We start from the raw sequence: 26,556 nt of genomic DNA, 5'->3' as shown, positions 1-26,556 counted from the left end.
CTGAGCACACCAGGCGGGTTACTGACCAGCCGTCTTGGCCTCACTCATTCTGCCCCATGACACTTTATGAAAAAGGGCGAGAATTATAATCGACCTGCAGCTCTGCTCTGCTCTGCTCTTTTCTTTGTTGGTCAGGCAATACTTTGCAGTGTAGGATTGTTTGTCTAATGTGAAACAAAAAAAAAAGCAATAACTTTCAGGGATTATCATCCTTCTCGGTATACTTGGGAGGGCGGTACCATTGTACGGCCGACATCCCAGCGGATAAGCAAGGCATTCCTCGATATGTGTTTGCCGATAAAGTAAGGCTCTCTACGGAGCGGGAACTTGCCGATATCAATCGGAGCTTGACACCCATGAATACCAACAACAGGGGTATGAATAGCATGTGTTAACGACCGAATTAGGTCTTTCCGATCTGGATCGGGGCTTGGCTTTGCGGCCATCGAGCGCCCCGAGTTCTAGACCGGCCACGGACTGTTTGCTGCGGAGCCGCATACATGATTATCGCCGGAAAGAAGCGGTAGGCAATAAAGGCGCAGAAACAATAGATGGGTCCGCTTGTGACAGATTGACATGCTTTTTTTCAGCTCAAAGACATGATCACATTGTGAGCACAAAGTCGTCATTTGCAAGAGAAGGCTATGGTGAATGGGAAACCCGATGGGTGTGTTTCATGGCTCCAATGAAACTTACGAAACATCACTGTACCATGAGATATTGCTATGATACGCCGGAGCTGTGGTCACCGACCTTTGTGTGATCAGGCCACAGAAAATCGACATCCTTGATCTCCAGTCGACAAAGGACAATGGCTCATTCCAAAGTACATCATCAAAGCAACCGAGAAGCTTTGGGTTGAGTGAAGAGACGCACGGTAGCGTCCCTGAAATACGCCTAACCCATCTTAATAAAGAGGATACAGTCTTGGCAGCAGAAAGAGGTGCCGTATGTTTTCGAGATAATTGGCTAGCGTATCTCGACATTTTCGCCACATATTGACTCCAGCACAACTTTGCATATTTTGCATGCCATCATAAATTCTACGTTCAAGGGACATATCGGGCACCGAGGAAAGAGCCGACCAGACGGAGTATGTCTATGAGAGTAGTTGATCCAAAGCTCGATGGCAACCCCCCGACTCCCTTGGGGAGATGTGAATGAAACATGTGAAACCCCTCTCATCACACTATGAAAGTATATCCATGTGAGTCTTGCCCTTTCTAGCTCTTCTCTCTTGACTTGGTGGAAACAGGATATGCCCCTTCCACCTAAAAGACGGAGCTGGAAGCGGCCAAGTAGTAATAGCCATTACAACAACAACCAGTTTCTTATGAACCTCATCTTTGCACATGAGCTCTTGGGGGAGGAGGTTTTCTTCCGGACTGTTGCAGTAGCTTCTATTAAGCATGGAGCTATCGTGGCCTAGCATTCATGGGAATTCAGCAGGTAGGGTACAGGCAGTGGGGGACAGATATGGCCAAGAGTGGTTCAATGGCCCTTCCTATCATCGTTATTAATAAGACTCGTACTAACCAAGAACATATTTTACTTGGCCAGTGTACCAGGATGTGAGATTGAGGCAGCAGCCTAATCACATCCTTCGGCATGATATCCTGGCGGTCAGATGTGATAGATGAAAGGCTCGATTCCTATACGACGCCACAAGCGCGAGGAGCAAGGCAGACCCATGTACGCCTGTACGCTTATATGCTGTGGGAGCTAGGTGATGAGAGTGTGCCAACAAGGCACTCGTAGTAGTACGAGTAGTAAGTAGCCAGGCTCGCTCGAATAACCATGTCTCTCTGACTTGGTAAATAGTGAGCACTTCTTATACAAGAGTTCTTAGCACAAACCACAGGTGACTGGCTGTGTGAAGCATGTCTCAGCTGAGGTCTCACACTCGATCCAGATTCAGCTCTGTAAAGGTAGATCTCATGCTCACAGGTATATTGTTGCACATAGGGAGAATACACTGGCAAGTTGGGAATCCAACAGTGGTCAATGGGTATGCAGTGCTCGATGCTGGCCTGCAGCCCTGGTGATCTTGGGTCCGTGAAGGTGTGGTGGAAGCATACTGACATTGGCATGGGTCTCTTCCTTGTCATGTCTCGCGCCATCTTGCGGTGTTTATCTAGCTCTGCCGTCTTCTTAGCGTCTCTCTGCATTTGTCCATCTCTCCGCCTTACCTGATTCTCCCGTCTCTGTCCGTCTCCATCTGTCTCTCTCTCTCAAGCACCGGGGCTCTGCCACATCTCCCCTGCTAGACTCCCATTTAGCCTCTTGGCAAAGTATCCGGCTCACCGGATTCTGGGTTACGAGCTGCAGTCGTCCCCGGTTCCCAGGACACCCACTTTGACCATCATTTCCGAAGATGTCAAATCGGAGGGTTAAGGCTGTGGGGAGGGCGGCACAGACGGTGACACGACTTCTTTGCAAAGACCAATTTCTTTTTTTCTCTTCTTTTCTTTTCTTTTTTCAGATGAATGTAATCTTTTTTTGCTTTTTCCTTTCCCTTACAGGTAAATGTTTCTGAAAATAGGCTCGTGATTTGATTGATGTGTGCAATCCTGCCCAAGCAAGAGCCCGAGGCATTCGTACTCGCACCAATCCACGGGCCTTCAAGCCGCCTTCCTCCCGGTGCACCTTCCTCCTCATCCACATCCAGTGTGTCTCAAGAAGTGATGCAATGAAAATTGAATGGGAACCTGCGTGAGCCACACCGTATTCATCACGTGATGGTATGTTCGCATAGATAATTACCTATGTACTTCGTAGAGTCTGCCGGAGAAACTTGCAAGCTTCACGCTCAACAGCAGAACATGTGCGAATTCGCCGTTGCGATGCCCTCACCACCTCTCACGGCCATCCGCACTCACTCTCGCAACGAGATCAAAATGTCCTGTACTGTATAGTACAGGCATGACCATCTTTGTGCTTAACCGATCAAGCCCAGGCCCACAGGGGACGAATCAGGTTGCAGTGTGTGTAACAGACGCTCGAGACAGCAAGGATTACATCCTCCCTTCTGACTCAAATGTTTGCTTCTCTGCATGATTTTGGCGCCGCCATCCAGCCTCATGCTGCGTTTTACTTGGTTGCTATTGGTATATCCGGATGCTACTGCATGCAGCTCACGCTAGATATTGATTCGCAAGTCCTACTCTACTTTCTCTCCTTGGACCTTTCGCTTCCGTCTTCTCCTTCTTACACCTGTTCCTTTCGAAGTGATTCTACCTCTTTTGACAGAAAAGCGTGTACGCGGACTAACACATGCTTGAATCAGGAAACTCTTCCCAACCAAGTCCAGGCACCATGCTTAAGCATCCATGGACGAGGGAACTAAAATAATGACGGGAACTAGCCCCGGGAGCCCGGAGTCTTGCACCCATCACGGGCGGGACACAAGCCACGAAATTGCCAAGTCGAGACCGGTGAAGCCACTAGCGTCCGCGAAGGGGTGTTTGCATTTAGTCCACGCAGCTGAAGCGCTCCCAGACATGGCTTCTATGGCGTGGGGGAGTGATGTTGATGCCACAGTAAACGCCGATGAGTGAGAGAGCACGGGTGTGTTCCTCATCGTCAATCATCTCTGCCTTTCCTGTCGTACCAGAGATAGATCCAGGATCTTATTCGCTGCCGGACCTCCACGAGAGGGGCTCTCTTACTACAAGATCTGTGCTCTGCTGATGCCAATACATGATACACACTGTACCCTTGAACAAGACGACGAATGAAACCGGAGCAAGCGCAAAAGTAAAGCAATAGCAAGCATCATGCATAAGGATGGAGCATCTCGGGGACTAGGCCATTGTGACGTGGTTTCCGGGCTCATTGAGAACCAGCCTAGGGTAATCTAATTTCGATGCATCTGCTTCCCATCTCTCCCCACGGCATGCAGGTGCTCATCTGCGTACTTGTACCTGGGTATGTTGCCCGGTATCCGATGCTTCTGAGTGAAACACAAAACCCGCATTACCAATATGCCCACCTTGAGTGCTCATTATTACTTATTGTTGTCGCAGAGATCTCTCTCATAATCGCAGGTGACGTGAGTTGTGGCTGAGACAAAGTCTTGCTGGCTTGCCGTGCTCAGCTCCTCGTTGTACATTGCTGTACACGTGTGTATATCGCTCTCTCGTGCAAACTACTTGAGTCAAACACCACCTGTCGTTCAGGCGGCAGGTATATAACCAGGATCATCTCGTTATTGTTTGCGGAGCAGCAACCATCTTCAGGTCAGATATTCATGCCGAGCTCGCAGTCATATTCTTTGTTTATACCAAGATTCCTCCCAAATTTCATAACGTCACCACCCACTCCAGCGGTTTGAATCGAAAGCGGCAATGCCAATTACCACAATCCTCCAGCATCAGAGAGATAGAGAGAAGCTAAACCAGCCCGACTTAGGCACTCCTGTGGTGGCGGAAGAAGATCACAATATCAGAAATAAGGATACCATCAAAGAGGTCAGATTTTTTTTCTTGGGCCCTCCGCTATATAACGATATGTTGGGATATTCTACTCACGAAAGAGAAAGACAGCCGCAGTAGCTGAGCGATGGGTTGCCCCCGATTCGACTCGTCAAGCAAAAAAGCTCAATAATTCAAAGTCTAGCTGCCCAAAGGTCGCTACATTGTCTACAAAGAAAGATTCCTCTAAGAGTTGCAAGGTAAAACAGACAAACTCAAATCGCCGCATTACACGTGGAAAGACAACCGCTCAGCCACGAGCGACGCCCATCGATAGGCACAGTCCTAGAACGATGGCTACTGTAAACTGCGATCTTAGGCGGGCATCTTGTGGAATGCAACAAAACACACAGCCATCTCGTAAAAGTAATAAGCCTCGACAGAATGCTCCCTCGGAGCACCACGGGGGCCCGCCGTCCCCCACCGACTCGGTGTACGAGGTTGCACGGCGTGCTGTCAACTTTCTCGATATTCACAAGACTCAGGATACAGCACCTCAGGATACGGCACCTCGGAATACAGTACTTCAGTATACAGCGCCTCAGAATGCAGCGCCTCAGGATACAACGCCTCGGGATACAACGCCTCGGGATATAGCGCCTCGGGATATGGCGCCTAGTATCATCGATGCTCAACAGGTGATTCTTAATAATACTATCGGGGAGGTAAGGACTCTGGAAAGATGTAACGCTATACAGACACCTCCTGCAAGCCATAGCAGCGCACAAACATCTCCTGTGAGCCACAAGCGTGAGAAGACGCCTCCCATTCGTTGGAGCACCATACAGACATATCCCAGTTGTCGAGATGCTATTGTAAGCGATTTAGAACTATCGCCTGTCTGTGATAACCGTTAACATGAGATATAGGTGTTTAGTGATAAGAAAAGGGAACGTGAGATGATCTCTAGACAGCAGCGCACGACCATGCAACGACCACGCCCGAAACCCTCCAATGGGCCACGTCCAAAGTCAAAGTCGGCGGCAGCTCGACGACGGGCGATGCTCAAGCATTCTGTGACATATACGCTGCCGGCTGCGAATCCACAGACTCCTGCAGCCCCAGACCAACCAGCGGTTTACCATCCAACAATGACTTCAAATCAAGCACATCCTCCACCGACACCTGTACACTCAGTGATGACTCTACGCCCGGGACCTGCTTCATATCCGCAATTGATGCCACGACCACCCACGGCATCCCAGAGAATGGCAAATACACAGCCGCCAGCGAGATGGCAGCCTATATACCCGAAATCTACCCATCCGGAATCTAAAAATCCGCAATCTGGAAGCTTCCATACTCACCATCTTCCATCGGCCTACTCAGAATCCACGCACTCACAACCATTGTCTGCCTCACAGACGGTTGGAGTGTCGCAAGAAATGACGGCGTCAGAGCCAACAGTGACTTCACAGCAGGCGACTACAGTCGCGAAGGAGACAAATAGAGAGCGTGCCCGCCGCCTCAGAAGAGAAGCACAACTCAGAAAAGAAGCTTCCCTTCTGTGCCGAGATGGTCATCCGTTGGATGACCCTCTAGGAACCACTATAGAAGGGTTTCGTCCGAGCGTGGGAAATAGAGTGGTCGAACATCTCATAAAGCATAACCCTGAGGCTGTTGCAGCTTCCAAGCTATCCCATACGATTCCTAAAGAGACTGCTGTGCATTATAACAGTATATTAAGCTGGCAAGCTGAAAACGCACAAACCACTGGAGATCCTTCGCCTCATGGGCACCCAACGCATTTCAACAATGTGGAATCAAGGGCCGCGTCTTCTGATAGTGGACCAGCCTCTCGAGAAGCACAAACTCTGGCAGTTATCGTTGTACCAATTAGAAGCGCGCCAGTCTCTCAGCACATTGTCAACACTGAAATTCATCCTCATCATAGCCATTCGAATACATTGGTCCCACAACGTGGTATTCAATCACATCCATATTCCAGAGTCCCATCTGGGGAGTCGGATAATGCTCCGAATGGATATGGTAATTATTCATCAGCATCAACACAGCAGAGCACGTATGAACAGAGAGAGAGGACGGTAATGGACAATCGCGATTGCGATATACAGGAGATTTCTCGGCAGGATTGGCAGGCAGCTAACAAAGACAGCCCAAGATATCGGGCTAATCAAAGAGCCCAATCTGTTGTGGCCTCGGCTCCGTATGAAAGGACTATGGCATCTTCGGCCTCTGCTTCTTCAGTAAACTCACAAAGCATCCCTGAGCCATTTTTTGAGGATAGTGAGGATATGCTATGTTTTGGGGAGAGTGAGGATATGATGTTACCACTGAGCCCCCAGAGCCCCATCCGTCAAAACCCAGTGTCCATTTCAGCTCAAGCTCAAGTTCAAACAGTCAGGAGGCCATCTAACCAAGCCAGTCCCATATATGGTGGCATTCACAAACGGAAACCTAGTCGAGCCAGCCGAACTTCGCCGCCGCAAACTACGATGTCTCGAATTGCCATATCTCAGCTTGTGCATTCTTCAGTTGAGGCATCGAAAGCATGTGTGCCTCAAACTGCAGTGCGTCGAATCGCCATATCTCAGCTTGTGCTGCCTTCAACGGTACCTCGAATCGCTATATCTCAACTTGTGCATTCTTCACCGGTGCCTCGAATCTCTATATCTCAGCTTGTGCATTCTTCACCGGTGCCTCGAGTCGCTATATCTCAACTTGTACATTCTTCACCGGTGCCTCGAATCTCTATATCCCAACTTGTGCATTCTTCAAATGAGGTACCGAAAACAGTGGTACCTCAAAATACAGTGCCTCAAGCCACGATGCCTCGGACTTCACCTCGAACTCCTTTGCCATCAGCCAGACCAGACAAGCATCGGCGTGTTCGCCGTTCGCGTGGCGGAATGTGGCTATCTCAGGACGACTTGGACCGTTGGCAGGAGGAGAGAAAAGATCCCTATCGCCTCCCGTCATTCAAACACTCATTCAACGATGTAGCTATGACCGATTGTCAAACCAGCCATGAGAAACAGGCTTCCTCTGAACCGGCCGGAGGGGTGTTCAGTCTCGATGCTTATCGTATAAATCCTGTAGCTTCTTGCGCGCGCAATTGGCTTTTGAATGGTAAATAACTAGGAATGTTTAGATAGTAATAGATGAGCTGAGACTCGATCGAAAGCATATCATGAAGGCTAGCCTCTCAAGTTGCCGCTCAACTGCCTTATCTAGCTCATTGGTGAAGGTGCCAGGAATACTGGTGCAATACGTATGGGTGTAGTTTATACGAAATTGAAGTATAGTATGTATCGTTGACTATTTTTTGCATCTTTGAACGCCAATAGACACGCCAATTGTAAATGGCGATTCATGGGGGCCGAAAGAAGAAAAGAAGATAGGAGTATTTCTTCTTCATGCGGATGAGGCGCGTGGTTGAAACCGAAATTAGAATCGCATGGTTACCGCCCAGAAGCCTTTACAATGTCCGCAAAATCGATCCTAGAAACAATCGCAATCGGTCCGGGCAAAAACTCCCATGAAAAAGCGATTCGGCCTAGGAATCAAGCCCGAACCGAGAAATCCGTCCATGATGTGCCTAGTTTGTTGATCTACGGTTCACATGGCCCGGCACTTTTATGCGACCCAATGGGGACCATCCGCTAAAATGCGACGCTGGACCAACATCTTATTCCAAGGATTGTGTTCGCATCTCGGATTCCCCCTCACGGCATCTGTACAATGGCGTCAGATGATCAACAGTTGCACGATGTAACCTGAAGACAAAACTCTGCCGTGGCATGGAATCTCCAGCTTCTCCATTGCGGTGTACAGCCGCAATTTCCAGCACCTATGTCATGTTGGGGCATGGTCCCGCAGAGGGGAAAAGCGAATTGATAAGAGTAGGACAAGATGTAACAAGCAATTAAGCTTAACAAAAATATATGGAGCCCCGTGGATTTGTCGAAGAAGCCGTGAGAGTCAGGGGAACATGGATTGTTGTCTTTCTCCGCATTGATCGGCATCGGCTCCGCTCCTTCCATACCAACGTACTCTTTCAAGACTGATCCAACGGGTTGGGAAGATGAAAGACACCTATCCAGTAAGCCGACGGTACATAGTATCATGGGATGGATCCATTCTTTCCACCGCTCGTACTGCGTATACTTCTTGAACCTTGTCGTATCTGCATCTCCACATCACCCCTCATTATGAGGTAGAGAAAAAGCATCCATGCGTGGGACAACAGGCCATTGCTCGCATGCAGCGTATCATTGGGGTAGGCAGAGGAGAAGAAAAGAGGGGAAATGAGCTTGATTCAAGGGATCATCCTTGAGAATGTATCAGTATTTATAGACACACTTTCCCTCTGGTTCTGAAGAGAGGTAAGATCTCAGACAAAAAGGGTCGATGACCTCCCTTGAACTGAGCTTCCCCTTTCTGTAAATAAAACAATTGGGTATCCTGCATGCGGTAGGACCATCCGAAAAGAAAGAGCTCTGAATACGCTGAATATGTTTTCGGCGCGTCTGTTCGTGCTTGCCTGTTCTCTGGCGGCTGCCGTCGCGCAGAGCGGCAGTCCGGCCCCCTACAAAGTTCAGACACCGCCTTTGGACACCGATTGGACGTACAAAATTGGTACCAATCCATGGCCAGAACACCCCCGGCCACAGCTCCAGCGCGGTGCCTGGCAGAGCCTCAATGGCATTTGGACGTTTCAGCCTGCTGGTCCGAGTGATGGCGACTCCGATAGCCCTCCGGATGGCCCACTTCAGAGCGAGGTTCTGGTGCCGTCTTGTATCGAGAGTGGGCTCTCAGGACTTCAAGTTATTAACATCACCGACATGTGGTTTGCGACCAGCTTCAAGATATCGCAAAACTGGCAAGATCAAAGTGTGATCTTGAACTTTGAGGCAGTCGACTACCAGGCGGTAGTATTTGTGAATGGAGCCAGGGCCGGGACCCACACCGGAGGATATTTTCGGTTCGGAGTGGATATAACCAAGTTTGTCAAGTTTGGCGGCGACAACAGCGTGTAAGTCGTTTTTTCCCTCTTGGTGGCCGCGACAGCGTTATTCTTCACTGTGACAGCAGTGAGGATATGATTGGTGCCGATCTTGGATACTGATCACGAAACAGAACTGTATTCGTTCATGATCCAACAGACCTGGATGTCATTCCAATTGGAAAACAGACTCGAAATCCTAGCCACATCTTCTATCGATCTTGCTCCGGAATATGGCAATCTGTGTGGCTGGAAAGTGTACCTTCAAACCATATTACCCAGCTTGACGTTGCTGCTGCAATGGACGGCACAGGTACGAAACTACCAGAATATACCCTCTGCAGTAGCATGTGGTCCAGACTCACGGCTAACGCGATTGATAGTCTCTGTGACAGTCCACAGCTCGAACAAACAAGGCGCCTCTGCCAAGGTGTCCGTCATCGGACTCGACGGCCGCGTCATTGCTTCGCAGAAAGGTCCTTCCGATGAGGAGTTCAAGTTCAAGGTCAGGCAGCCAAAACTGTGGTCTCCGAGCTCTCCGACTTTGTATAACTTAACGGTGACTCTTGGTGAGGACGAAGTATCCAGCTACACTGGATTTCGCACTATTTCCAGTGGGAAAGTCAAGGGGGTCCAAAGGCCACTCCTAAACGGAGAATTCACATTCATGTTCGGCACGCTCGACCAGGGATTTTGGCCTGATGGGCTGTATGTGCCGCCGAACCGGGAAGCCATGGTATACGATCTGAAGATGCTCAAAGGACTGGGCTTCAACACCGTCAGAAAGCACGTAAGTAACCCGCTTTTCCGTCACCAGCTCCTTGTCGACTGGGTACTAAATTAAATCGTATCTTGCAGATCAAAGTTGAGCCAGATTTGTTCTACCGAGCTTGCGATGAAATTGGTCTGATGGTCATCCAAGACATGCCCAGCCTGACTAACGACGGGAGTCGGCCTCCGAATCCTGACCAACAGGCAGAATTTCAACGTCAGCTCGAAATTTTGGTCAACGAGCATAAGAGCTATCCGTCGATTGTTACCTGGGTTCGTTCTCTCATTGCTGCTAATAAGTAGTCTCCACGTTGATTCAAGCTAACGCCAAACCCGCGATGCAGGTTATTTATAATGAAGGATGGGGGCAGCTCAAGGGTCCACCATATCCTGAAATACAACTCGTAGATGTTGTTCGTGGCATCGACTCAACAAGGCTAATTGACGCGACCACCGGTTGGAATGATCATGGCGCAGGGGACTATTCAGTGAGTTGACTGCCATGTTTCATATATGAAGTGCTCGAGAAGAGAATGCGGACTGATGAATTCGTGATGAATAGGATAACCATCACTACGCCAATCCGCAATGCGGAACACCGTTTTACTCCACACCTTCTTCTCCGTATGACCCCAGCCGTATCGGCTTCCAGGGCGAATTTGGCGGCATTGGTCACAATGTGTCAATCGAGCAGTTGGTTTCCCTTCTCTCCTCTGCATCCGTCAACTTTTGGGGGAGTTCAGTGGCTAACAAACCAATTAGTCTTTGGAACGTTCAAGAGGCCATCAACACCATAAACCAAACTTACGAAGTCAATGCCGATCTGGTCTCATACAACTATCGCGCAAGTCTCTTGTTCCACGAGTTTTATGACCAGGTTGAGCGCTACTCTTGCAGTGGCGGTATCTGGACGCAGACAACCGATGTCGAGGGTGAAGTCAACGGTTTATACACGTATGACCGCCGTCTTTTGAGGCCAGATCCGAAGCAGTGGAAAAGCGATATCAACAAGCTATACTCGGCTGCGGCAGGAAGGCGATGATTGTGTAGGCCATATATGCGAGCCAGTATAGTGCAGGGTAGTGGTAGATGATAGTAGCTGCTCAATGATATCTAAACTCTGATCGATGTTTAATGTATGTAATGGAGTTGATTCTTTGGCTTTGTCTCAGAAGTGTCATCTTGTCCAGACAATTAATCGACTCCATTGAAACCGCCGTTGTGTTGTTGTTGGAGCGATAGTGCAAGATTTCCACCATTGAGGTGCTCTCTCAAAACGGCCACTCAGAGAATCCATGGCATCAGGAAGCTCTGGGGGCTAGGCTGATGTCCTGGTATCGAGAAATGGAGGAATCTTTGTTGAAAAGTGTTGAGATCTCTGGTATTGGTAGAAACTTCAATGCTCTGATGATGTTGGAATGCTGCCTCAGACATCAACTCTCGTCGATGCCTTCCACAACTGCAACGCAACTTGCCTCTCGCAAAACCTCACCCCCACCTGCCACATGCAAACCGCCACCAAATGAAGCTACATTGAGCACGTACCGCCCGTTACCAAAGGCGGCTAGATCAGGTCCAGAACATCTCCCTCGTTTCCCCACCATCCCGCAATCGTATTCGGACCTTTGACCGCTAGGCAGTTTCTGCGAAAGTTTGCAGCCAAAAGATTCAAAAGCCAGTTCATCGTCCCACAATCATGTGATAGAGCTCCTTTTCAGCATATTCGTCATGTCATGAACAGGGGGCCAATGCGATTATCAGTTTGATTTCGACTCTTCCAGATTGGTCAATTGCACAGCGTTTTCGTTTGGCTTGTGACAGTCTGTTGGACCGCCCAAGAAGAACGAACAATAAATACCTAGACGACGATACCATTTCCCGGCCCGCCCTCACTACAAGTTGCAACATTGGCTCTCCCGAGGGCCTTGCTATTCCTTCCATTGCATCGATCGACTTGATTCTCGACTCGACCATCCCGAACGAGCATTTGCAAGATCTTCCTCCTCTTCCACCCGGTACATATACAATTGCATTTCAATGTCGGAAACATTGATTTCAGAAACCCACACGCGCGAGCGGCGTGACCTCTACCATGAGGCCGATGTCGTCGTCGTCGGCGCCGGTGTCTTTGGTTGCGCGGCTGCCTTCGCTCTGGCAAACCAGGGACGCTCCGTGCTTCTTCTCGAGAGGTGGATGCACGAGCCTGACCGTATTGTGGGCGAGCTGCTGCAGCCAGGCGGTTTGACGGCCCTGAGAAAGCTGGGCTTGGGCCACTGCGTTGAGGACATCGACGCAATCCCCTGCTACGGTTACAATGTCATCTACCACGGAGAGCCATGCGCCATTCCCTACCCCGGGCTCAACGAAAAGGGCGAAGTGACACATGCGTGGGGAGGAAGAGGGACGGGCGGAACGAAGCAAGAAGGATGCGGCTTCCATCACGGCAAATTCATCTCACAGCTCCGCAAGGCGTGTCTGGGCCACAAGAACATCACAGTCGTCGAGACAGAGGTTGTCAAGACCATTCGAGGAGAGCACACAGACCAGGTCCTCGGCGTGGAGTCACGGACCACAGTCAACAAGGAGACGGGAGAGAAGAAGAGCGACTACTTCTTTGGCCAGCTCACCATTGTTGCCGACGGATACGACTCCAAGTTCCGAAAGCAGGTTCTAGAGACCAAACCCGTCGTCAAAAGCAAGTTTTATGCCCTGGAGCTGGTCAACACGAAGCTACCGCTGCCCTTCCACGGCCATGTCATTATCGGCAACGCCTTTCCCATTCTCCTCTACCAGATCGGCACTCACGAGACAAGAGCGCTCTTCGATGTGCCCGCAAACATCCCCCAGGCCTCTCCCGAAGCCGGAGGCGTCCGCGGCTACATCAAGAACTGCGCCATCCCCGTGCTCCCCGAGGCCATCCGCCCGGCTGCCGAAAAGGCCCTTGCCGACGGCAAGATCCCCCGCAGCATGCCCAACAGCTGGCTCCCCGCCGTTCCCCAGACCCCGAGCGGCCTCGTCGTCCTTGGCGACGCCCTGAACATGCGGCACCCTCTTACCGGCGGCGGCATGACCGTTGCCTTCAACGACGCCCTGTTGCTCTCTGAGCTGCTGCATCCCGATGTCGTCCCAAACCTCGAAGACAAGGCGGCCATTCGCGACGCCATGAACAAGCTCTACTGGCGCCGCAAGAACTTCACCAGCATCATCAACACCCTCGCCCAAGCCCTCTACTCTCTCTTCGCCGCCAACGACCGCCAGCTGCGCGCCCTCCAGTTGGGCTGCTTCGAGTACTTCCGCCGCGGCTGGACTGATGGGCCGGCTGGCCTGCTCGGCGGCATCATCCAGCGACCCCTTGTGCTGGCGTACCATTTCTTTTATGTCGCCTTTGTGGCCATTTGGATGAACGGGTGCAACGTCATTGGCGGACCACTTGGCTTCTGGAAACTGCCCCTCGCGCTGCTCGATGCCGTTCTCATCCTGTGGAAGGCCTGCATCGTCTTTTTGCCAGTTATCTGGAGAGAAGGCTTCCAATAAAAGAAGAAAATCAGACCAAAACAGAATCCAACAACTTTTTTAATACCTTGTTTCTTATATATATATATATATGTTTCTACTCTTGTATGAAGATATCAACGTTGGCTTTTCCTTTTCACATTTGCCACAGACGAGGCGCGGAGTTATGTATATGAGGCTGGGTAGTATCCCTTGGAGAGAAAGAAGAAGAAAGAAAATGGCAAGGCTAGGCTCCGGACGAGAAAAATGTAGTTACGCAGTTATGGCTAGAAAAGATGCTAGAGACGTTAAATAATCGTAATACTTACCTCCTTTCATATGACTCTCTTGTATTTTCTTATTTTCCATGCTATAGCTATCTAGCTCTTCTATGCTAGAGATGAGTGCGGATTCTATGCCGCATGCTTGTTAGATGTGTTTAACGTGTACAAATCGCCGGCCAATACTTAAATCAAGGCCCGGCGGTGCTGACTAGATTAGCCTTTTTCTGCTTAATATCATCCACGACAAAGATATGCCAGTTTTCCCTAGTTCATTCTTCCTTCTATCCCTTCCATGTGCCACTCTGGGCTCTAAGTCTTAGGTGAGGCGTCTCCTATATACACCCATCATCCAACTCGCCCTCAAGACGGCCAGTCCAATGGCCATTTTGATGCTATCCTGAATAACATTCAGCTTACTTCCGCCAACCTCGTGCCACTCAATCGGCACCTCGGCGACCTTGATGCCAGGACTAGTGCCGATAACACTGCCATCGCTGCCCAAGACGGGAGTGGCCGGGGCTGACTCGGCGAGCATCAGCATCTCAATGTCGAAGATCCAGCCTTCGGCGTGCATGTAGGGTACGATGTGTGGCAGAGATGCGCGGGTGAAGAGCTTGAAGCCGCATTGGGTGTCGCGGATGCGAGATGTGGCGGGAGGCGTGAGGATGGTGAGAACCAGGTGAAATGACCGCATGAGAAAGTTTCGAAGGGCAGAGCGCTAAGAGAAAGGTTAGCATAAATACAATGATGTAGATCTTTAGACGGATTTGTGATGTCGTTCATATGAGATGAGTTTGACATACCTTGACAACTGCCTCGCTGCCAACGAGATGTGCACGGCTGCCGATGGCAACACCACGGCGAGAGCCATCCACAACGTCTTCAACGCCTTCAATCAATCTCGCCACGTCACTAAACCGCGATGCGCCATCTGCATCAGCAAACAAGGCATACTCGCCGCGCACATGACGAAGGCCATGGGTGACACCGCCGCCCTTGCCCCGGTTCTTAGCCAGAGACACAACCCTCAGGACATCATGCAGGCCATTCTTCTGCGCAAAATCCAGAACCACATCGACCGTCTTGTCGCGACTCCCGTCATTGACAATGATAATCTCATAGCCGCTGAGACCAAGCTCCTTTGGATCGGCAGCGCCAGGCGCATGCCGCTTCTTTGCCGGCACAGCAGGGTTCTTGGCGCCGGCGCTGCGTCCAAAGTGCTTGTCCAGATACTCCACGGCCTCCTCCAGCGTGGGGATGACACGGTCTTGTTCGTTGTACGCGGGAAAGACGACGCTGAGGAGAAGCTCGGGGGGCTCGATGGAGCCAACATCAGGAGTTGGGTATGCCTCGTCCGGGCGAACTCGCTGCTCGTTAACGCGGCGTTCTGCAAGCCATCTGTCGTACCAGCAGGGGAGAGGGCGCGGCGTCGTCTTGCCAGAGGGGCTGCTGGTGATGTATGTCTTTTCAGAGGAAAGGACGGGGCGAGGCTTCGGGGCGACGAGGTGCAGGAGAAGGAAGAGCTGCGCATCGTCGGTTAGCTTCGTGGGCTTTCGCTTTCGCAGGCTTGAAAGGGGGGGCCAATTGAAAGGAATTGGGAGGCAGGAGATGGTCGCATACGCTGACAAGGCCAAGCAGGACCAGCACCAAGAAGAGGGCGAGGAGGATATAGACTGGAGTCGCTTCGACCCAGGCCCAGAGCGGCGCAGGAAGCTCCAACAACGCTGTCGCAAAGCCCATGTTTGGTGTTGGCGCTGGCCTGAAGCCAAAAGATGGGAGAGAGAATGGATCTGTCAGATGCTGTGCATGTGTGGGCATGAAAAGACGAAAAGGAGTAAAAAAAATGAGGAAAAGGAAGAAGGAAAGATGATGAGGAAACCAAAGAATTGAAAAGAAAAAGGACAAATGAAAGGAATGTAAGATGTCGGATGCCAGATGCCGCCAGTTTCACTGACACCTGGCGAATTAAGCTGTATGACGCGCCTGCCCGAATCTGCGGCTGCCAGCAGTGAGGCCACAGTTTCGGGCTGCAGGGGTCTTGTACTCCGTACTTCGTTCTCCATAACGCAAGGCTGGCCAATCACGGGCAGCGGGTTTCACTCCATAGCGATACCGTTTAGTGCTTGAAGTGGGCAGTAGAGAGCGCTGTGGCTCATTATCTCGTATCACTACTAGGATTTGATCTCATATTCACTATGAGCACGGAGTATTATTGATGAAGAGGGTTTCACACCCAAACACCGATGGTTAAGATCAAGGATAAGTGCACTCAAGTAATATCATTTCTAATTGAAGTCGAGAAGGAAATAAAAGGACAGAAAGGAAAAAGAAAAATAATGGCAGAGACAAGGATGAAAACAACACAAAACTCGCCCGTATAATCCCAGTGTATCAATCAAAGCGCCCAATTAATAAATCAATATCCAAACAAAGGTGAAAAAAAATAGCCCTTGTTTATATGAGAGCGCGCATGTGTGCGTGTGTGTGCCAACTCGTTCTATTCCATCAAACAAATTTTCGTTCCGTCATAAATGAATGGCTTGCTCTCTTTTATGCCGCCAAAGATTCTCATCGGTGCTGGTAAGCTTGCAAAGCATGCTCCACGCCCGGAGGATGCCATAGTCGCTGTGCGCAGAACATACATATGAAAATATTAAAACAAAGGAAGTAAAACAAAAAGTAAACTCCGGATTCCGTATGTTATTTCCTTTTCAACCCAAAGTAAATGGCCCGTGAGTGGGCAAGAATAGCAGCGTTGATATGGTGCCATATCCAAAATGCAGCAATGCAATAGACTGGAATAATAATAAAAAAACAAAAGGAAATACAAGGGTTGACATCCATTGACTGCCCAGCTAAACAGTGACAGCAGGCGCTTTTGAGCTAGCCCAACGGGACTTCTTGGAAAGCTTGCTGCTGCTCTTGGAAAACCTCTTTGACTTTTTGGTAGTTTCAGGCTCTGGCACCGAATCTTCTTCTGGGAAGACGTTGATGATAATGGACTGCTTGACAACGGGAGCAGGGACTGGGTCGGGGGTTGGGGCAACGACAGGAGCAGGAGTAACAGCAACAGGAGCAGCAGCAGGAGTTGTGACAGATTGGGGCTCACTCTTGGGCTTTGCAACCGCCAACCCTTCAGCGCCAGACTCAATTCGTTCCAGCTCTGTGAATCGAGTTACCTTTGCAGCTTTCCGCTCCTTGGAAGACTTGCTGTTGTGTTCCGGAGAGGGGTTGCGGTCCGTCGATGCAAGAGCGGAAGTAGATACAAGAGTGGTAGCTGAGGTGTTGAGGCTGGCATTGAGGGAGTTGGGAAGAGAAGATTCGGATTTTTGTTGTGAACTCGGCAAGTCAAGCGGCGGAAGGGTGTAATTGCGCAGGATTGGGGTGGGTGCATTGACAATGGGCGCAATGGACGCAATGGAGCTGAAGCCTCTCATGGAGGTAGGAGGGCGGGAATCTCGAGCAGCTCCCTTTGCTGAGTTTGCCATGGCAATTCGCTCAATGGATGAGTCGGATGTGCGGCGATGGCCCGCACGCGGTCGACGACTGGCCCTCTCGGCCGCAGTGGGGGGCGGAGGAGACCGCACCACGGGAGGGCGAGCAAGTCTCATCTCGAGGTCATCTTGAGAACTCGTAGAGCCGCTGGAGCTCTCTGATTCTTCTGGGTGTCGGAAGTGTCTGGTTAGCATCTTGCGGGTCAAGGTGGCGCACAGAAGCAGCAGCAGACGACAGCGACGACGAACCTTGTGAGGAAGTTGGGCTGGTCCTCGATGTGTTGTAGCCAGACACGGACACTCTGACAACCTCTTTGCCCTTGGCCGAGGCGGCGTAGGCCGTAAATTGCGAGCCAACATCGGGCATCGAGTGGGCAATGTCCCGGCTGTAGCTTGCCGAGTATGGTGAGACACCCGTGTAGCTGTACGCTCGGGGCAGGCGGACCATGGGGGTGACACTCTTGTCCGTGGGGTACGAGACATGGGACAGGCTGCTGCCAACGCGAGGGGCGCCAGGCATGTTCATGTGGTGGCCGGACGCAGCCATGGCACTCCTCCGACGGTTCTGCTCCTGTATCTTCTGTCGATCGTCCTCTCGCCAGCTGGGCGGCGCGCTGGCGATGGCATCCGTGGCGGCGTGTGTGGGGATGTGCTTGTAGGGAGTCTTTTCTACCTCCTTCTTCTCTTGCTCAGCGAGCTTCGCATTGTGCTCTTTAGCCTGCTGGCGGCTCTTTCTCATGCGCGAGAAGATGGACATTTTGGCCCTTTGTTTCCTGCGCGGCTTCCTTGTCTATCACTGGCCGTGGTGTTGCGGTTGAGACGAAGCCAGGTCCAGCTTCACTCAAGGTTCAGAAGCCCCGGATATATATATGCGTGCCAAGCAGACGGATGGGTGGTGTAATAGGAACCGGGGTATAGTAGAATAAGCTAACGGGGTAATGCAAGCACAGAGTGGCTCCGCTCCGTCAGCTTCGGAAGGCAAAGAGGAATGATGCGGCAGCGATATGCCGAAGATTGTTGCAGATCTGATGGATTGGCGTTTCAGGGGAGCGATGACGGGGATGTTGTTGATACTGCTGTTACGCCGTCAACAGTGAGCAAGAGAAAGTGTGAAGAGCGGGACTTCAACTCGGCGTGACGACGAAAGTATAAGCAGTAGTATTTGTACTCGGGCCGAGTTAGTGGTTTAGCAAGTTGAGGTGTTCTCGTAGCTTGCTCTTGGCGAAGGACCACTCTCTTATATCTAGAAAGTTTGTTGTGTTTGATATAGATAGAGAGGTGGATGGGCCGCTTATAAGTGAGTGGGTGGATCGGATCAGATGCGAGGGATGAGATGGACTGGGTCTCTGCTGCTGCTGAGCGGGTTCAAGGCAAGACAGGCCTTGCTCACCTTGGAGCAAGCGTCGGAGCCGGGTTTAGATGACGATCTAGCCCGTGGTGGTTGGTTGGCTCAGCCTTCACTAAGCCCTGGTCTTGGGAGTTGGAAACCAGATGTGATAGCTACCAATAATAGGGGGTGATGAAGAAGGAGAGGAAGAGGTCGTATTCAAGAGAGGGAAGAGACAAGAGACAAGCAAAAGTTGGGCTCCAGCCCTATGTCGAGAAAGCCTGGGGAGCTGAATAATGGCTGTACGCAGAGGGGGGGTTGTGCTGCGGATCACCGGGAATGGCGGACCAGGAGAATGAGCGAGGAGAAAAGAGAGAGAGAGCGCGAGAGATAGAGACGAAGGAGAAGAGGGGGGGTAGACTAGTTTCCGGTTAAGGCACGCAAAGGTAAGGAACAGAACAGCAATGGAGATTTTGGAGAATCGGGGGGTTGCTGATGCAGATGCAGCGCCGATGCAGATGGGAGAATAGTGTGCTTTTTTGCGCCTAGGCGTCGAGCGCTGGGCACAGCTGAAGGAGGTACTCGTACTTGTACATTCACCTGTGCTGGCAGGGCACCTTGTCGGCTAGAACGAGAGGCAGATGAGATGGCTTGCAACGGGGGCGCAAATGGTTGGCCCGGGACATGGAGGTTTTGTAGAGCGACGATGCAAATGCGGCTGACTCGAGGGATTGCAGTCGTAAGACGTGTGCCGGTCGGTGGCACACGTGGTTGCAGGAGGCTGTACGAAGTACTTGGACCGAGTACCGGTACATGCAGCGTATCGGACTTGGGAATCGTTGAAGTGGGCTTATCAGGGATGCTCATGCTCCTTGTTCCATGGATGCTGTTTGTACTCGTATTGTACTGTACTTTACTCGTACAGCACTTGGATTGATGACTTCATGTTTCGATGGATGCTCCTCCTCCTACAGGTCGATTGATGATGCCATTGGCGCCACTCCTCCTCCCAGAACTAGCCCAGTTCCATTATTTTCGATCAGTCATGTCTCACCCAACAATGGGATCATTGTCCAGGCACTGGTGAAACCTTGTGTCAGAACAAGAATAACAACAGCTCAATCCATGGATCTTATCAACCACAGCAAAAAACAAAAAAAATTCAATGGCACTTAGCAGCTGAGGCGAGACGGGCCCTAGCACGTAGACACGGCCTGAGCCCCTCCGGCGGCCCATCAGTCATGCCCTAATGCCGTTACTGCCACCGTTCGGGGCGGCGGCAGCCCGCTGGGCTAGGCACTAAACAAGAAATGGTGCGCTAAATACTTCCGCGCAAAGCGTAAAAACTGGCGATGCGATCCCACTAGCAGTGATGGCAACCAGGTACCTGATAGCGGTGGGACCCCCAAAGCTGCAATTTGATGCTTCCATCCATGTAATCAATTGGACTCCATTTGATCCATTGATTTGACCCAAGACGTGCTTGGAATTGAGGTAGAGGTCAAGCAAGGCAGATAATGCACTCGCTTGTGTAAAATGAACTCCGTACAGGTACTTCTCACCACGTTGCAGCGCAATGGGTTGTCGAATGACCGAGGCACGGGACTTTTTCTGTAAAACACCACCAGAACAAATCCAATATTTCCATGCACAAAGCATCGCCACCACCACTACCACCTTTCTCTGCAGTGCATGATGCTACCTCCACAGTTCGCCTGACCACGTTACAGTGAGGCGAATGAGGTCCCCTATCTTCTCTCTCTTGGAGTTGCGAGGCCGTTGTTTTTCGTAAACCGCGTGAGTTCGCCCACCATCTCCTTGCACGAAACACGGCGATCAAGGAACCGGAAACTCTGTTTGGGCTGTCGACGCCATTGAGCATAAGCTCCGTGCCTCGTTATCGCCTTCTTTGCCCGTTCCTCTCCTCTCCACTCGCTTTAGCAACCACCATTTGGCATTGCCTGCCAGCCACCTTCTGTCGTCGAGTTCCACCGCTCTCAGCAAATCAACGCCTGCAGCAGATATGGTGACGCCGAAAAGCTGCTCCCTCTGGCTCCAAGCAAGGTAGGCCCCAGAACCGCCTGCAGCAAACGCTCCTCGCCATCTCGTATTCTGCTCACGGACCCCATCCAAAGGGCTACCAAGTACGAGTACTTGCGCGCTGGCCACCAACCAATTCTCCTGCGGCCTGGCGCCTGAAAAAAATGGTCGTCATGCCGGCGGCTTGCTAGTGCTGCTCCGTCTACTCACCAGGTAGCCCAGAGCATTAGGCGCTTACTGGGAGCTCCATGGAGGCTTGCTTGGCTGAGATCCCGCTCCAACTGCAAAGCGGCTCGGTGGAGCAGAGAGGCATCAAACTTTGGAGTGCCTGAACTCAAGAAAGCCAGCGAACGTGCCTGATCCCTGTCAACTTTGAGCGGGCGGGTATGGCGCCGCCAAAGTCCAGCCGCACGCACGCTAAAATAGAATGCATACATGAGTCCGGACAAGTCAGAGAACAGAGAGAGCTTGCCGCGAGCTCCGTGGCTCAAGCCGTCTCTGGCGAATTCATGCTACCGTACGGTTTGCATGCAGAATACGGAGTACTCATACGAGAGCGTTTATTATTCTGAAGCTCTAGGGCAGCTCTGGTTTCAATCCCGGACAACATGAAACCCTCTGATATCGGTCAATGTTGGGCTGTCCAGCACGACTGATATGTAGCCGCTCTCTCGGTTACATAGTTCACCGGCCTTCAACTGCCTTCCTATCGGAAGCCGCTGCTCAATGCGTGCGCAGTGGGCTCGGCCAGCAAAAACTGGGCCTTTCAACGCCAGGAGCAAAGGGCTGAGAAGCGAAGGAGAGCCAGGAAAGGGAAGTGCCGCGATGCCGCTTCGTTTGTGATAAGGCAGAGGATCATGATGAGATCATTGGACGTGGAGATTAGGAGACTCCCGGCAGCAGCCTCTATCATAACGCCACCAGGAACGTGGCAGTTCCTCTGGTCGAAAGCCGCAATGACTGAGCTGTCAACGTTGTCAACCGCCAACCATGGCTATCTGCCTAGCCGGAAGCGAGACATTCGTCTGACCGCAGTGAGCCTCCCGCTTCTTGCCGGACTTTGAGGTAAATCATGCACGGAGTACGGAATACGGAGTGTGTAGTTGTACTACGAGTACGGAGTACTTTCGCATCCCACATGTTGCAGACCGACTTTGCTCCGTAGCAGGTTACGGGACGGTAGCTGCCGTGCCGCTGGGAGCCAAGCCATCAATTCGAAGTGGTCCTTTAGCAACATGGTGGATATTAATAGTAAATCGTCGCTAGCCAAGATAATTGTCAAGGCTAGCACGAGAAAACTCGAGCAGCTGCTAGCTTGAAAGATTGGCTGGCGCACAATTGTGAATTTACTCCCACGGGAGGTCGAGGGGTCGGGAATTTTCTCAAATTTCTGTTCGTTCCCAATTCGACAGAAGCCATTAATTTCCAATTAACTCGATGCGGATGCCAAGTCGATAATCATACAATAGCCGAATCCCGAATGCTACTAAGTAAGCAGGGCACCCAATAGCTGTTGGTGCTAGTATTCGTACTCGTGCCAATAGGGCAGCTTCTCATCCCGTCTTGCCCGCTGGGCGTTCCAGTAAACATAGAGCTTGCGAACGACGTGGGGGTAGTGTCCGGATTCCCAACACTGCCAATGTTCCTGTCATGCATGTATTATGCATATGCCAGTGTTGAACGGCTATCCGGATCAAGCTGTTGCACAAGCTTGAGTATGTTATCTTTGGGACATGTACGAGCAAGGAATGAGAGATAAGGCCGGCAAGATAGTGTGAGCCTACACGCATTGACCTGATATCAGTAAGACCTCAACAGCATATATCTTGCAAGGCAAGGCTCGCACAAGATAAGCCAGGATCCGTAGGACCCATGAAATTCCTGTCGTCCCTCGTTTTCAGCCCCAAGTCTGTGATGCTAGAGACGTAGTGCCAACGGTAGTAGGTGTTAGTAGTTGGATGCAGTCCAATGCCGGAACCAGTCCCCCTTCCCTCAAGGGTTTGCATGTACTGGGAAGATACTAGGCCTCCTTTGGTGGCACACAGCTCTCCATCTGGTATTGAGGTCCGCATTGACCACGGTTGCGGGCCAGGGCCTCGGTCCAGCGCACAAGACGAACGCCTCCAAGTTACCGCTTTGGTTGCAATAACACTCAACTGCATAGACTAACGACTCAGTCCGGACTCGAAGCGATGCATGTATAGTACTTCAACCCACGGCCATGCGCGTTGAACATGACCCCCTTAGGCATGCCGTCACCGGTGATAGTCAAGAATCTGAAGACGTGGCCACGCTAACGTGCTGGCCCTATGTAGACGATGCCAGGGTCTTTCACACCGGTTGATGGTACCGCATACTCTACGCTGATCAGGGATCAACCAAGAGCATGACGGGAAGCCCCTCCTGTCCCGCTGATGGAGCAATACGTCTATGCCTTGAGCGCGGTATAAGCATGGCTGCATGGTGGCTCAAGTCTATTTGCGTTGAATGGTGAAGCGTCCTCCTCTTCCTCGCGGCAGACACGTTTTGAGTAACCCGACCAACTGCTTGACTGGCGGGCACCACTGAGAGGCAACAGGTTTGTCGACTGGTCAACAAGATATGGCGACATGGCAGTCAGGCGGCCCATATGGCAGTGCTCCATACTTGGGCAGACCTAACCGTCTCTCCCAGCCTAATGGCTTATGCCATCAGAGACATGCATGATGGCGCACTCTGCTAAGTTTGTTGTTCCATATTCTGTCGCAAGACAGCCAGATAAGACAAAAACGGTGAGAATGAGCGTCCTCGCTTTATTGGTTGGCCAGCACGAAGCAAGACAAGGCAGCCCAGCTAGGGAGTCGGAGCTGAATAAGGCAGACTGGTGAGGCCTCACTGGTTCGCTTTGGCTATTGCTTTGGCTTCTAGCCCATCCTGAGGCTGGAGTGGCTGAGCAGACTGATGAGTAGCACTGGTTTATATGATGAAGTAGAAAATATATGGTGGTTTACTCTGATTTGACCAAGGAGAGTGGTCCAAGGCTACCATATCACAAGTTGTACTTCGTTTTGCATTCATCTACCCTGTAGCTTTCGGGTTTCTGGGCACCACACGACACCTGGATTGAGAGGTGTGGTTATCCCGGCTCTAATCAGAAGGAATGATACAAGGTTCCTGTCGTGGTTGGTTTGGTTTGGCCATTGCACCATCGTAATGTACTTTGAATTTCACCAGATGTGGTTCACAGGATAAGACAGCAGGCGACAATGTGGAAGTGACTGCAGGGCTGTACCATTGCCTCGATGTTGGAAGAGTAGACCGAAAGCGAGAAAAGAAGTTTGATCACTATGCCGAGACCAACCTGAACCGAGACACGCGAGTACTGCCTGACAACCCGGGATCTCTTGAAAAAGCGGTCATGAGCGTAGCGTGCTTGATTCGAGGCTGAAGGCTGCAAGGGAGGCTAAAATAAGCACAAAGGAAACAGCGCCAATGACATTCCGTCATGTAAGGAGTCAATGAGTAGGACGTTTGGGGAGCAGTACAACGCAACGTGGAAGCTGCCAGTTGATGAAATAACTGGCTGGATAATGACATATCCTGCGCAGTCCCCAGGCTCTATGTGTCGTTAGCCTTGGTAAAGGGATGACAGCGGCATCTCGCCAAAACAGCGTAACTTTTAGGCGATTTGGCCGAGCTGAATCAATTAATAGTCCGCTCTAACGTTAGTGTACCGTAGCCCCGGAAAAAGGAACGAACGGAAGAGGCGTTCCAAAAAAAGGGACCAGGGGCCCGTGATTCAAAAAGTGGCGGCTGAGGTGCCATCGGCTGTGGCGAATCAGGCCCCCGTTGCTGCTAACGCTTGGCCCCAACGTCAAGACTGGCGATTGGGTTTCGAGGATGCCATGCTCTAAGCATATTTTTTAATTTGATTGACGACGAATTAGTGGCTGCGGTAAAGGCAAGGTTGGGTCAAGATGGATTGATGATACCCTGGGCAAGACTTTCGATGTGACGCTTCGAAAGAGCAAAGACAGGGCATGCATGGTGAACATGCACCCGGGGCGCCATTTCATGCATTATTGAATCATGGCAGCCGGAAATTAATATAAACAAAAGGGGAAAAGTGACTGATCAGCGGAAAATTCGATAAACTTACGTGTAGTTTGCGGGATGCGAGATGATGGATGGATGGCTGGACGGATGGCTGAAAAGAACCAGATTGGACTGGGCGCAATACCTTCTTGGCCTTTCCCGATCGGCTCTTATCCTTTCAAGTTCTAATTTTGTAGCCATCGGTAACTGCGAGTCACGATGCGAAATCGAATCGGCACATCTCATCAGCGTTGATCGTGCAACACGAAGGCCCGCTGCCGAGGATCGGGCTATGCGATGTGGGAATATGTGGGAATGGGGAATGCTAGTATGGGGATTTTGGGGGGAAAGCCGGTGGTTTGGTCTGTGCGCTGGTGGGCGTGGGCGGCCTGACGAAATGTCACGTGCCTCAGTGGCGTGCTTGGGTTTCGAAAATTGTTAGCACATAATGCTACTACGTACTATTGACGCCTTAGGCTTCCGGGAGGCGAAACATGGAAGAAAAAAAGGGGGCGACAGAGAGGGAAGCGGAAAGGGAATATCGGATTGAATGAATTGATGCGACCATTTTGTGCCGCCTATTGCAGCTTGTGGACATGGAATGGGAGGGCATTTAGGATGAAAGTGCGATAACGAGCTCAAACACAGAGAGAATGAGAGACGAAAATAAGATACGAGAGTACATACATGCATGACCCTGGTCGATGCGTTAGCACAGGTCTTAGCCGTCTGTTTTACCTTGGGTAGCATCCAATGCCGCAAAGTCAAACGGCTTTCTAGTGCTCTTCTTTTTGCTTTCCACCACTTTGGTATCTTGACGGCCCAAAAGGCTGCAGTAGTAGAGATCAATGCAAGACGGGCTCATCATCTAGGCACTGCATGCGCTGTCGAGCTGCTCCATCGGCACGACTGCTAGTACATGGCTGTTCTGCTGGCGGTACATGTGGGCACATAATGCCGATGCCCAAAACAAGGTACATGTGCTCCACGCACGATGTACCTGTAGTCCCCATTGGAGCGAGGCCAAACCGCTGGGTCAACAGTTACGGAAGTCCAACGTTGTCTCAACCCAACAACTGAACCCCCCGGCAGAGGCAGGAAAATTCCGCTCGGCAAGGCGCTAAAGCCAACAGGCGGCAAAAGCCCAGCGCATGAAAGTTGAGCACAGGCGGCAGCTCTAGGCAGTGGCACAGCAGGGCCCTCCCCCAAAACAGACGCTGGGACGGCCGCCATGCGCTAAAAGCAGCAGAAGCCCCCCGATGTCAGAGGCCCAGAGGCAGCACTAGAGGCTCTCTGCCTTTTTTGCTCCACCGCCGCCAACAAAGACGCCGCCCGTGGTCACGCGCTTTTCCCGCTTCCAACTATCCCCGAATTTCTCACGACTCCAGATGTCGGCAAGCATCCAGCCTTCAAGTCACCGTCTCCGACCATCAGAATAAAGGCTCCTGCCCGCTGCGCCGCGCGCGCACTTTCGCTTTCCTCCAGACTTGCTGCGTCTCTGGTTGCGCGTGCCCGCCTCCCGAGATATTCCGTCACCGAAGGCCCTTGGTCTGACGCCTCTCTGCCGCCTGCCCCGGTCGCGCAGAACCGTTTCGCTGGTCCTTTGTGCGGTGGTGCTCCATCCGCATCGCCCGCC

General features: G+C 51.4%; 7 protein-coding genes across 7 annotated transcripts; 3 read left to right on the top strand and 4 right to left on the bottom strand.

Annotated features, from left to right (window-relative positions):
* Positions 1-1,656: 1,656 nt before the first annotated feature.
* Positions 1,657-2,374, bottom strand: M431DRAFT_537290 (hypothetical protein). The gene has a single exon (XM_024921015.1). The coding sequence runs from the start codon at positions 2,166-2,168 to the stop codon at positions 1,707-1,709; it is 462 nt and encodes a 153-aa protein (XP_024780107.1). The 5' UTR covers positions 2,169-2,374; the 3' UTR covers positions 1,657-1,706.
* Positions 2,375-4,346: 1,972 nt separating this feature from the next.
* Positions 4,347-8,099, top strand: M431DRAFT_476925 (hypothetical protein; the record flags this gene model as incomplete). The annotated part of the gene is made up of 6 exons (XM_024915518.1): positions 4,347-4,469; positions 4,535-5,137; positions 5,171-5,287; positions 5,342-7,562; positions 7,717-7,737; positions 7,885-8,099. 6 exons carry the CDS (start codon positions 4,347-4,349, stop codon positions 8,097-8,099), a joined length of 3,300 nt encoding a protein of 1,099 aa, XP_024780106.1.
* Positions 8,100-8,144: 45 nt separating this feature from the next.
* On the bottom strand, positions 8,145-8,821 carry M431DRAFT_180915 (hypothetical protein). Its single transcript, XM_024913124.1, has one exon. The coding sequence runs from the start codon at positions 8,558-8,560 to the stop codon at positions 8,189-8,191; it is 372 nt and encodes a 123-aa protein (XP_024780105.1). The 5' UTR covers positions 8,561-8,821; the 3' UTR covers positions 8,145-8,188.
* Positions 8,822-8,831: 10 nt separating this feature from the next.
* M431DRAFT_502570 (glycoside hydrolase family 2 protein) lies at positions 8,832-11,561 on the top strand. Its single transcript, XM_024918169.1, has 7 exons — positions 8,832-9,468; positions 9,573-9,751; positions 9,822-10,228; positions 10,297-10,482; positions 10,554-10,697; positions 10,772-10,902; positions 10,972-11,561. The coding sequence occupies exons 1-7, from the start codon at positions 8,948-8,950 to the stop codon at positions 11,249-11,251; spliced, it is 1,848 nt and encodes a 615-aa protein (XP_024780104.1). The 5' UTR covers positions 8,832-8,947; the 3' UTR covers positions 11,252-11,561.
* A 685-nt stretch (positions 11,562-12,246) lies between these two features.
* On the top strand, positions 12,247-13,743 carry M431DRAFT_476923 (hypothetical protein; the record flags this gene model as incomplete). Its single annotated transcript, XM_024915517.1, has 1 exon — positions 12,247-13,743. The coding sequence occupies one exon, from the start codon at positions 12,247-12,249 to the stop codon at positions 13,741-13,743; it is 1,497 nt and encodes a 498-aa protein (XP_024780103.1).
* Positions 13,744-14,301: 558 nt separating this feature from the next.
* M431DRAFT_72507 (glycosyltransferase family 2 protein) lies at positions 14,302-15,725 on the bottom strand (the record flags this gene model as incomplete). Its single annotated transcript, XM_024922034.1, has 3 exons — positions 14,302-14,703; positions 14,789-15,508; positions 15,606-15,725. 3 exons carry the CDS (start codon positions 15,723-15,725, stop codon positions 14,302-14,304), a joined length of 1,242 nt encoding a protein of 413 aa, XP_024780102.1.
* A 1,115-nt stretch (positions 15,726-16,840) lies between these two features.
* M431DRAFT_73720 (hypothetical protein) lies at positions 16,841-18,236 on the bottom strand (the record flags this gene model as incomplete). Its single annotated transcript, XM_024922153.1, has 2 exons — positions 16,841-17,646; positions 17,729-18,236. 2 exons carry the CDS (start codon positions 18,234-18,236, stop codon positions 16,841-16,843), a joined length of 1,314 nt encoding a protein of 437 aa, XP_024780101.1.
* Positions 18,237-26,556: the final 8,320 nt, after the last annotated feature.

The sequence above is a fragment of the Trichoderma harzianum genome (genome assembly GCF_003025095.1).
Source record: "Trichoderma harzianum CBS 226.95 unplaced genomic scaffold M431scaffold_1, whole genome shotgun sequence".
Classification (NCBI taxonomy): Eukaryota; Fungi; Ascomycota; class Sordariomycetes; order Hypocreales; family Hypocreaceae; genus Trichoderma; species Trichoderma harzianum.
This window is presented reverse-complemented; position numbering and strand designations above follow the sequence as displayed.